Raw genomic sequence first — 12,508 nt, 5'->3', positions numbered from 1 at the left:
TACCATTGGTGAGTAGAATTTGCTTATCGTTCTTTTATTAGTGCTAATATTATAAAAGGTTGGCATTACAGATATTTCGTGCCTGTGTGTATTAGAGAGGTATGGTATAAGTTTCTCGTGTCGCCTTGTGAATTGGATATTTGTCTTTTTCATAGAGATATCTGATATTTTCATAGTATCTAGGACATTCAATATTACACACCAATCGATCACATTACTTTACTGAAGACGGACAACTTTGTCATCACACTCCCTTTCGTCCCAATGCTGAGTGCGAACAGACACTACAAGTTTATAATCTATGATGTATCCCAGACAATTGACAAAACGCAAAACCTTATTTACAGGGTCGGGCTCTTAATGATTAATAAGATACGTTGTAAAACGAGATGTTAGCATAGAAACAATTAATTGGAAAGAAGAGAATATTTTATATCTTTAGATTAGCTACATCCGCTAACTTTTGTCGGATTACTGTGACATTCATTTTAGGTTTTGTCCGTCGACGAGAAATAACTTTAAATGTTATATTTTGACGTTTTAGATTGCGTTGATAAATTGCGTAGGACGTTTAGTTCGCAGCCGCATTTTCAGAAAAACACTATTTCAGGAGTCTTCAACAAGATAACCTAGCGAGACAAACTATAAACGAACTGCTGCATGAAGTGACAGATGTTACATGCTGAAAAACTTTGCAACCATCATTAAAATCTAATGAGAAAAAGGTAAAACGTACTGCTTGTACATATTCCACCGGCGAAGTTGTACCCATTGCTGTCAAAATAACCGACTTGACATCTACACACGGTTCCTCCGGCATTACCAGTTATACATTCAGACATGGCGTCATCACACCAGATGGACCCACCACACGTAGACGATAGCTCTGCTTCTGTAAATACAAGCGAACTTCGTGTTATGATACAATACTATTTCTCAATATTGTAACAACATAGAAAACAAGTTATAAACAACATGAATATGGTCATTCAAAATCACAATTAGAAATGTTTTTATCAATTTAAATGTCATACATATTGCATCGGAATATATTGCACATGCTGATACAAAAAGAAAGTTTTTATTGATAAAGCATCTTCAACGTCATTCATAATAGACGAAATCTCATGGTTCAATGGTGTATTATTAGTCATGTTTTAGAGATGTTCTAATGCCATTCCCTTGTTACCCCGAAATATAATGTCTGTTTTACAAGCCTCATACGTACTTATTGTAACTGTGACGTTGTCGTCAGATTCGATTTCCTGGGTAGTAGTGCGACTTCCGCTTTCCTCCGACAACACAGAAAACACGTATGTTGTACCCTGATTCAGTCCCGTGATATTAGCTGTCGAAACGGCATTTGCCACTGTCAGGTTGCCGTCAATTACAGAGCTGCCGTTCAATCTCCAGATAACATTGTAACTTGAAACTTGTGACAAATCTGATGGAGGTATCCAGTGGATAGTTACACTACTAGACGTCACATCTGATGACGTCACAGCTGTTGTCTTCAAATCATTAACTGTGAAAAACAATAAGTAATTTAACTGAATATTGGACATTCAAACGTTTTGCATGCACGGTTACTGTCTATTTGTTGTATCACATAATGTTTTAATATAAATAGTCTACAACTGATTTTATCTCAAGCGGACATTTTGTGTTGACTATATCGCAAAATTACCCTTCGTTATAAAGATCGCTATTTTTTATCTTGTTGAATACTCATTAAAATATAAATGAATTAGCATTATCAAAGTTACCATTGGTAAGTAGAATTTGCTTATCGTTCTTTTATCAGTGCAAATATTATAAAAGGTTAACATTACAGATATTTCGTGCCTGCGTGTTTTGGAGAGGTATGGTATAATTTTCTCGTGTCGCCTTGTGAATTGGATATTTGTCTATTTCATAGAAATATCTGATATTTTCATAATATCTAAGACACTTAACATCATACAACAATCGATCACATTACTTTACTGAAGATGGACAATTTTGTCATCACACTCCCTTTCGTCGCAATGGTGAGTGCGAACAGACACTACAAGTTTATAATCTATGATGTATCCCAGACATGGACAAAACGCAAAACTTTTGGACGTGAAAAGGTTAGGGGTCACCTGCCCGATCACGTGGGTTTTCCCCGGGCACTCCGGTTTCCTCCCACACTAAAGATCCCTCGCGCGCTTACATCCGGGCCATCGAGAGTGATTTACATAAGTTATATAACTTGTTTCGTAATCGATGTAAAATAAATAAAGTTTATATAACTTATATAACGCAAAACTTTATTTAGAGGGTCGGGCTCTTAATGACTAATAAGATACGTTGTAAAACGAGAAGTTAGCATAGAAACAATTAATTGGAAAGAAAAGAATATTTTATATCTTTAGATTAGCTACATCCGCTAACTTTTGTCGAATTACTGTGACATTCATTTTAGGATTTGTCCGTCGACGAGAAATAAATTCAAATGTTATATGTTGACGTTTTAGATTGCGTTAATATATTGCGTAGGACGTTTCGTTTGCAGCCGCATTTTCAGAAAAATACTATTCTAGGAGTCTTCAACAAGACAACCTATCGAGACAAACTATAAACGAACTGCTGCATGAAGTGACAGATGTTACATGCTGAAAAACTTTGCAATTATCATTAAAATCTAATGAGAAAAATGTAAAACGTACTGCTTGTACATATTCCACCGGCGAAGTTGTACCCATTGCTGTCAAAATAACCGACTTGACATCTACACACGGTTCCTCCGGCATTACCAGTTATACATTCAGACATGGCGTCATCACACCAGATGGACCCACCACACGTAGACGATAGCTCTGCTTCTGTAAATACAAGCGAACTTCGTGTTATGATACAATACTATTTCTCAATATTGTAACAACATAGAAAACAAGTTATAAACAACATGAATATGGTCATTCAAAATCACAATTAGAAATGTAATTATTAATTTAAATGTCATACATATTGCATTTGAATATATTGCACATGCTGATACAAAAAGAAAGTTTTTATTGATAAAGCATCTTCAACGTCATTCATAATAGACGAAATCTCATGGTTCAATGGTGTATTATTAGTCATGTTTTAGAGATGTTCTAATGTCATTCCCTTGTTACCCCGAAATATAATGTCTGTTTTACAAGCCTCATACGTACTTATTGTAACTGTGACGTTGTCGTCAGATTCGATTTCCTGGGTAGTAGCGCGACTTCCGCTTTCCTCCGACAACACAGAAAACACGTATGTTGTACCCTGATTCAGTCCCGTGATATTAGCTGTCGAAACGGCATTTGCCACTGTCAGGTTGCCGTCAATTACAGAGCTGCCGTTCAATCTCCAGATAACATTGTAACTTGAAACTTGTGACAAATCTGATGGAGGTATCCAGTGGATAGTTACACTACTAGACGTCACATCTGATGACGTCACAGCTGTTGTCTTCAAATCATTAACTGTGAAAAACAATAAGTAATTTAACTGAATATTGGACATTCAAACGTTTTGCATGCACGGTTACTGTCTATTTGTTGTATCACATAATGTTTTAATATAAATAGTCTACAACTGATTTTATCTCAAGCGGACATTTTGTGTTGACTATATCGCAAAATTACCCTTCGTTATAAAGATCGCTATTTTTTATCTTGTTGAATACTCATTAAAATATAAATGAATTAGCATTATCAAAGTTACCATTGGTAAGTAGAATTTGCTTATCGTTCTTTTATCAGTGCAAATATTATAAAAGGTTAACATTACAGATATTTCGTGCCTGCGTGTTTTGGAGAGGTATGGTATAATTTTCTCGTGTCGCCTTGTGAATTGGATATTTGTCTATTTCATAGAAATATCTGATATTTTCATAATATCTAAGACACTTAACATCATACAACAATCGATCACATTACTTTACTGAAGATGGACAATTTTGTCATCACACTCCCTTTCGTCGCAATGGTGAGTGCGAACAGACACTACAAGTTTATAATCTATGATGTATCCCAGACATGGACAAAACGCAAAACTTTATTTAGAGGGTCGGGCTCTTAATGACTAATAAGATACGTTGTAAAACGAGAAGTTAGCATAGAAACAATTAATTGGAAAGAAAAGAATATTTTATATCTTTAGATTAGCTACATCCGCTAACTTTTGTCGAATTACTGTGACATTCATTTTAGGATTTGTCCGTCGACGAGAAATAAATTCAAATGTTATATGTTGACGTTTTAGATTGCGTTAATATATTGCGTAGGACGTTTCGTTTGCAGCCGCATTTTCAGAAAAATACTATTCTAGGAGTCTTCAACAAGACAACCTATCGAGACAAACTATAAACGAACTGCTGCATGAAGTGACAGATGTTACATGCTGAAAAACTTTGCAATTATCATTAAAATCTAATGAGAAAAATGTAAAACGTACTGCTTGTACATATTCCACCGGCGAAGTTGTACCCATTGCTGTCAAAATAACCGACTTGACATCTACACACGGTTCCTCCGGCATTACCAGTTATACATTCAGACATGGCGTCATCACACCAGATGGACCCACCACACGTAGACGATAGCTCTGCTTCTGTAAATACAAGCGAACTTCGTGTTATGATACAATACTATTTCTCAATATTGTAACAACATAGAAAACAAGTTATAAAACAACATGAATATGGTCATTCAAAATCACAATTAGAAATGTTTTTTATTAATTTAAATGTCATACATATTGCATTTGAATATATTGCACATGCTGATACAAAAAGAAAGTTTTTATTGATAAAGCATCTTCAACGTCATTCATAATAGACGAAATCTCATGGTTCAATGGTGTATTATTAGTCATGTTTTAGAGATGTTCTAATGTCATTCCCTTGTTACCCCGAAATATAATGTCTGTTTTACAAGCCTCATACGTACTTATTGTAACTGTGACGTTGTCGTCAGATTCGATTTCCTGGGTAGTAGCGCGACTTCCGCTTTCCTCCGACAACACAGAAAACACGTATGTTGTACCCTGATTCAGTCCCGTGATATTAGCTGTCGAAACGGCATTTGCCACTGTCAGGTTGCCGTCAATTACAGAGCTGCCGTTCAATCTCCAGATAACATTGGTAACTTGAAACTTGTGACGAATCTGATGGAGGTATCCAGTGGATAGTTACACTACTAGACGTCACATATGATGACGTCACAGCTGTTGTCTTCAAATCATTAACTGTGAAAGACAAAGTAATTTAACTGAATATTGGACATTCAAACGTTTTGCATGCACGGTTATTGTCTATTTGTTGTATCACATAATGTTTTAATATAAATAGTCTACAACTGATTATATTCAAGCGGACATTTTGTGTTGACTATATCGCGAAATTAATAATACCCTTCGTTATAAAGATCGCTATTTTTCATCTTGTTGAATACTCATTGTAATATAAATGAATTAGCATTACCAAGGTTACCATTGGTGAGTAGAATTTGCTTATCGTTCTTTTATTAGTGCTAATATAATAAAAGGTTGGCATTACAGATAGTTCGTGCCTGTGTGCATTAGAGAGGTATGGTATAATTTTTTCGTGTCGCCTTGTGAATTGGATATTTGTCTTTTTCATAGAGATATCTGATATTTTCATAATATCTAGGACATTCAACATTACACACCAATCGATCACATTACTTTACTGAAGACGGACAAATTGATCATCACACTCCCTTTCGTCCCAATGCTGATTGCGAACAGTCACTACAAGTTTATAATCTATGATGTATCCCAGACAGTGGACAAAACGCAAAACCTTCTTTAGAGGGTCGGGCTCTTAATGACCGAGAAGATACGTTGTAAAACGAAAAGTTAGCATAGAAACATTAATTGGAAAGAAGAGAATATTTTATATCTTTAGATTAGCTACATCCGCTAACTTTTGTCGAATTACTGTGACATTCATTTTAGGTTTTGTCCGTCGACGAGAAATAACTTTAAATGTTATATTTTGACGTTTTAGATTGCGTTGATAAATTGCGTAGGACGTTTAGTTTGCAGCCGCATTTTCAGAAAAACACTATTTCAGGAGTCTTCAACAAGATAACCTAGCGAGACAAACTATAAACGAACTGCTGCATGAAGTGACAGATGTTACATGCTGAAAAACTTTGCAACCATCATTAAAATCTAATGAGAAAAAGGTAAAACGTACTGCTTGTACATATTCCACCGGCGAAGTTGTACCCATTGCTGTCAAAATAACCGACTTGACATCTACACACGGTTCCTCCGGCATTACCAGTTATACATTCAGACATGGCGTCATCACACCATATGGACCCACCACACGTAGACGATAGCTCTGCTTCTGTAAATACAAGCGAACTTCGTGTTATGATACAATACTATTTCTCAATATTGTAACAACATAGAAAACAAGTTATAAACAACATGAATATGGTCATTCAAAATCACAATTAGAAATGTTTTATCAATTTAAATGTCATACATATTGCATCGGAATATATTGCACATGCTGATACAAAAAGAAAGTTTTTATTGATAAAGCATCTTCAACGTCATTCATAATAGACGAAATCTCATGGTTCAATGGTGTATTATTAGTCATGTTTTAGAGATGTTCTAATGCCATTCCCTTGTTACCCCGAAATATAATGTCTGTTTTACAAGCCTCATACGTACTTATTGTAACTGTGACGTTGTCGTCAGATTCGATTTCCTGGGTAGTAGTGCGACTTCCACTTTCCTCCGACAACACAGAAAACACGTATGTTGTACCCTGATTCAGTCCCGTGATATTAGCTGTCGAAACGGCATTTGCCACTGTCAGGTTGCCGTCAATTACAGAGCTGCCGTTCAATCTCCAGATAACATTGTAACTTGAAACTTGTGACAAATCTGATGGAGGTATCCAGTGGATAGTTACACTACTAGACGTCACATCTGATGACGTCACAGCTGTTGTCTTCAAATCATTAACTGTGAAAAACAATAAGTAAATTAACTGAGTATTGGACATTCAAACGTTTTGCATGCACGGTTACTGTCTATTTGTTGTATCATATAATGTTTTAATATAAATAGTCTACAACTGATTTTATTTCAAGCGGACATTTTGTGTTGACTATATCGCAAAAATTAATACCTTTCGTTTTAAAATATCGCTATTTTTTCATCTTGTTGAATACTCATTGTAATATTAATGAATTAGCATTAACAAGGTTACCATTGGTGAGTAGAATTTGCTTATCGTTCTTTTATCAGTGCAAATATTATAAAAGGTTGGCATTACAGATAGTTCGTGCCTGCGTGTATTAAGAGGTATGGTATAATTTTCTCGTGTCGCCTTGTGAATTGGATATTTGTCTTTTTCATAGAGATATCTGATATTTTCATAGTATCTAGGACATTCAATATCATACACACCAATCGATCACATTACTTTACTGAAGACGGACAATTTTGTCATCACACTCCCTTTCGTCGCAATGCTGAGTGCGAACAGACACTACAAGTTTATAATCTATGATGTATCCCAGACAATTGACAAAACGCAAAACCTTATTTACAGGGTCGGGCTCTTAATGACTAATAAGATACGTTGTAAAACGAGAAGTTAGCATAGAAACAATTAATTGGAAAGAAAAGAATATTTTATATCTTTAAGTTAGTTACATCCGCTAACTTTTGTCGAATTACTGTGACATTCATTTTAAGATTTGTCCGTCGACGAGAAATAAATTTAAATGTTATATGTTGACGTTTTAGATTACGTTAATATATTGCGTAGGACGTTTCGTTTGCAGCCGCATTTTCAGAAAAATACTATTCCAGGAGTCTTCAACAAGACAACCTATCGAGACAAACTATAAACGAACTGCTGCATGAAGTGACAGATGTTACATGCTGAAAAACTTTGCAATTATCATTAAAATCTAATGAGAAAAATGTAAAACGTACTGCTTGTACATATTCCACCGGCGAAGTTGTACCCATTGCTGTCAAAATAACCGACTTGACATCTACACACGGTTCCTCCGGCATTACCAGTTATACATTCAGACATGGCGTCATCACACCATATGGACCCACCACACGTAGACGATAGCTCTGCTTCTGTAAATACAAGCGAAATTTGTGTTATGATACAATACTATTTCTCAATATTGTAACAACATAGAAAACAAGTTATGAACAACATGAATATGGTCATTCAAAATCACAATTAGAAATGTTTTTTATTAATTTAAATGTCATACATATTGCATTTGAATATATTGCACATGCTGATACAATAAGAAAATGTTTTTATTGATAAAGCATCTTCAACGTCATTCATAATAGACGAAATCTCATGGTTCAATGGTGTATTATTAGTCATGTTTTAGAGATGTTCTAATGCATTCCCTTGTTACCCCGAAATATAATGTCTGTTTTACAAGCCTCATACGTACTTATTGTAACTGTGACGTTGTCGTCAGATTCGATTTCCTGGGTAGTAGCGCGACTTCCGCTTTCCTCCGACAACACAGAAAACACGTATGTTGTACCCTGATTCAGTCCCGTGATATTAGCTGTCGAAACGGCATTTGCCACTGTCAGGTTGCCGTCAATTACAGAGCTGCCGTTCAATCTCCAGATAACATTGTAACTTGAAACTTGTGACGAATCTGATGGAGGTATCCAGTGGATAGTTACACTACTAGACGTCACATATGATGACGTCACAGCTGTTGTCTTCAAATCATTAACTGTGAAAGACAAAGTAATTTAACTGAATATTGGACATTCAAACGTTTTGCATGCACGGTTACTGTCTATTTGTTGTATCATATAATGTTGTAATATAGATAGTCTACAACTGATTTTATTTCAAGCGGACATTTTGTGTTGACTATATCGCGAAATTAATAATACCCTTCGTTATAAAGATCGCTATTTTTCATCTTGTTGAATACTCATTGTAATATAAATGAATTAGCATTACCAAGGTTACCATTGGTGAGTAGAATTTGCTTATCGTTCTTTTATTAGTGCTAATATAATAAAAGGTTGGCATTACAGATAGTTCGTGCCTGTGTGCATTAGAGAGGTATGGTATAATTTTTTCGTGTCGCCTTGTGAATTGGATATTTGTCTTTTTCATAGAGATATCTGATATTTTCATAATATCTAGGACATTCAACATTACACACCAATCGATCACATTACTTTACTGAAGACGGACAAATTGATCATCACACTCCCTTTCGTCCCAATGCTGATTGCGAACAGTCACTACAAGTTTATAATCTATGATGTATCCCAGACAGTGGACAAAACGCAAAACCTTCTTTAGAGGGTCGGGCTCTTAATGACCGAGAAGATACGTTGTAAAACGAAAAGTTAGCATAGAAACATTAATTGGAAAGAAGAGAATATTTTATATCTTTAGATTAGCTACATCCGCTAACTTTTGTCGAATTACTGTGACATTCATTTTAGGTTTTGTCCGTTGACGAGAAATAATTTTAAATGTTATATGTTGACGTTTTAGATTACGTTGATAAATTGCGTAGGACGTTTTGTTCGCAGCCGCATTTTCAGAAAAATACTATTATAGGAGTCTTCAACAACATAACCTAGCGAGACAAACAATAAACGAACTGCTGCATGAAGTGACAGATGTAACATTCTGAAAAATTTTGCAATCATCATTAAAATCTAATGAGAAAAATGTAAAACGTACTGCTTGTACATATTCCACCGCCGTAGTTGTACCCATTGCTGTCAAAATAACCGACTTGACATCTACACACGGTTCCTCCGGCATTACCAGTTATACATTCAGACATGGCGTCATCACACAAGATGGACCCACCACACGTAGACGATAGCTCTGCTTCTACAAAAACAAGCGAATTTCGCGTTATGATTTTCATTATTGCTAATTCCTTGATATATAGTTCAAACCAAACTTTTTATCAATCTCAATGGGATAATGGTATGCAAATTACATTGTATTTGGATTTCCGAATTATTCAGATGTTTTCAATTCTCTTTTGATACCATTATTATATCATTACACGATAATAAGATGTGGGGGTAATAGATGATGTTCTTATTCATTCCCTTGTTGACTATTTCTCAGACTCATGCGTACTTGTTGTTACTGTGACGTTGTCGTCAGATTCGATTTCCTGGGTAGTAGCGCGACTTCCGCTTTCCTCCGACAACACAGAAAACACGTATGTTGTACCCTGATTCAGTCCCGAGATATTAGCTGTGGAAACACCACTACCAACAGTCATATTACCATCCAGTGCAGAGTTGCCGCTCAATCTCCATATAACGTTATAGCTAGATACTTGTGACGGGTCTGGTGGAGGCGTCCAACTTAGTGCTACACTTGTGGATGTAATGGATGCTGACACCACTGCTGTCGCCTTTAGAATATTCACTGTAAATACACATAGACAGGAAGTTGATAAAAAGATAAAAATTGTGTTTTATTCTACAGATTATACTAGTCATCGATCAAGTTACAATAAAGTCATTATTATGTATCCTGGTAAGGTTTATACAATATATTCTTGGTGTCAATGAGACAACGCTGCGAAGGCGGCGTCAGCTTGTTGCTATCACAAGGAAATTGAATCAAGATGTCACGTTTTTGTTCACCACTCGTCTGTATATAATATGAAATGGTATTGAGGAAGCTAGACTAAACATCCCATAGTCGGTGTATTGCGCACACTATACTTACTACTTGTACATACTCCACCTGTGGTACTGTACCCATTACTGTCAAAGTATCCGGATTGGCACCTACACACGGTTCCTCCGGCATCACCAGTAATACATTCAGACATGGCGTCATCACACGCAATAGAACTACTGCACGATTCGCTTAGATTTACCTCTGGAAATAAAGGAAAATTTCTTTTTATTTAGAGATATTCTTAAAGGAAATTAGTGTTCAACTGAAACAAAAAGAGAAACTTTATTCTTTAGCAATACATAATCAGGTTAATGTAAATAATAAGAAATGGTGAGTATAAGATGATTTGTTTGAGTTATATTTAGTATATGGTTGATGATGAGTAGGTATTAGTTGGCAGTACCCCAGAATACATACCTCGTCTTGTCGACTAGGGGTTATGCCTTTTAGCGCGGTTAGGTGTGTTATATAAATGAAAGTTTATGTCGCTGCAAGAAAGTTTTATCGATTGGTTCACTCAACTACCAAACCATGTTATTTGAAGCAAAAGTGTTAGATGTGTTATCCGAAAGAGGTAACCAGTGTTTTTGTGGGGGTTTATGTCTGTAACAACAGTCGTTGCCCCAGTTTCGTCAAAGTTCTTTAAAGATGCCGCTCCGCTGATAAACGGTATTATTTCTCTATCAAAACAAGAGCAGACGAATTTGTTTTCCACTTAAATAAGTTTCTTTACATCATTACCGCCATTGAAATGTTTGAGCTTCTAATTTTCCTTCAAGATAAAAATATTAAAAATAACCAATTGCGTCCAGAAAAAAAATCCGTGGCACTCTCTCCTATATGGAATGATGTACTGATTGTGCATGCACCAAAAGCAAAATAAATAATTGTATATTATGTTTGTATTAATTAGACATATACTGTTGTATGTACACGATTAAAAACCAAATATTGTTCAAATGATGAGAATCGTTTATGCTCTGTCGGCGGTGGAGCATCTTTAACTTAAATGTGCCATATAAATTATTATATAGAATTCCAGTAAAAGAATGTTTGATGAAACTATGACTAATGGTTACCTGATATTAGTTATATCATAGGCTAGAATGTGTCATTCTGGTATAGACATTACTTACCGGTTCTACCTGAAATTATGTTGAATACTCACCAGTGATGTTTATGTATATTAGTGTACCTACCTGTACTGCTGTGTATCAATGTTTTCTCCTACATAGTCATTTTAACAACAAAATCCGTGTGTCCTTACAACTGTCGGATAAACCATAGATAATCAGTACTTCAATTAAGATACATAACATATTTAATATAAAACATTGCATAATTTAAATATCCATGCTCAGATCAATTTGTGGAAAAACACGCCATATTCGTGCATATGTTGTTTCCTCCGTTAACTAATCTGCGTACACGCTGAGCTATGTACAACTTACGGTACACCGATGTCATATACATTCCCTGTTGGGATTACTTGGTCTGATGCATGGCATATACCCTAAAATCTCTAAATTAATCCGCGGCTTATATTCTTACTTTTTGTGATAGGAAATCCCATGCTTATTTTCGAGAGCGGCCTATTTCCAAGCCCGTCTTATTTTCGAAGACATATATATCGTGTAAGGCATGACAGGCTTACTTACGAGATAGGCTTACTTACGAGACAGGCTTACTTACGACACAGGCTTACTTATGACACAGGCTTACTTACGAGATAGGCTTACTTACGAGATAGGCTTACTTACGAGACAGGCTTACTTT

General features: G+C 35.6%; 1 protein-coding gene across 1 annotated transcript in view; it reads right to left on the bottom strand.

Annotated features, from left to right (window-relative positions):
• LOC138305548 (trimeric autotransporter adhesin AtaA-like) overlaps positions 1–12,508 on the bottom strand; it is a 50,270-nt gene that overhangs the window by 31,105 nt on the left and 6,657 nt on the right. Inside the window, 14 exon segments of the mRNA XM_069245866.1 lie at positions 737–892; positions 1,229–1,525; positions 2,694–2,849; positions 3,186–3,482; positions 4,456–4,611; positions 4,950–5,142; positions 5,144–5,247; positions 6,224–6,379; positions 6,715–7,011; positions 7,993–8,148; positions 8,487–8,783; positions 9,761–9,916; positions 10,175–10,471; positions 10,778–10,933. Of these exon segments, the coding sequence (XP_069101967.1) occupies positions 737–892; positions 1,229–1,525; positions 2,694–2,849; positions 3,186–3,482; positions 4,456–4,611; positions 4,950–5,142; positions 5,144–5,247; positions 6,224–6,379; positions 6,715–7,011; positions 7,993–8,148; positions 8,487–8,783; positions 9,761–9,916; positions 10,175–10,471; positions 10,778–10,933 (2,874 nt within the window).

This window comes from Argopecten irradians, chromosome 1 (genome assembly GCF_041381155.1).
Source record: "Argopecten irradians isolate NY chromosome 1, Ai_NY, whole genome shotgun sequence".
Classification (NCBI taxonomy): Eukaryota; Metazoa; Mollusca; class Bivalvia; order Pectinida; family Pectinidae; genus Argopecten; species Argopecten irradians.
The sequence above is the reverse complement of the archived record's forward strand: the minus strand, read 5'-3'. Positions and strand labels throughout refer to the sequence as shown.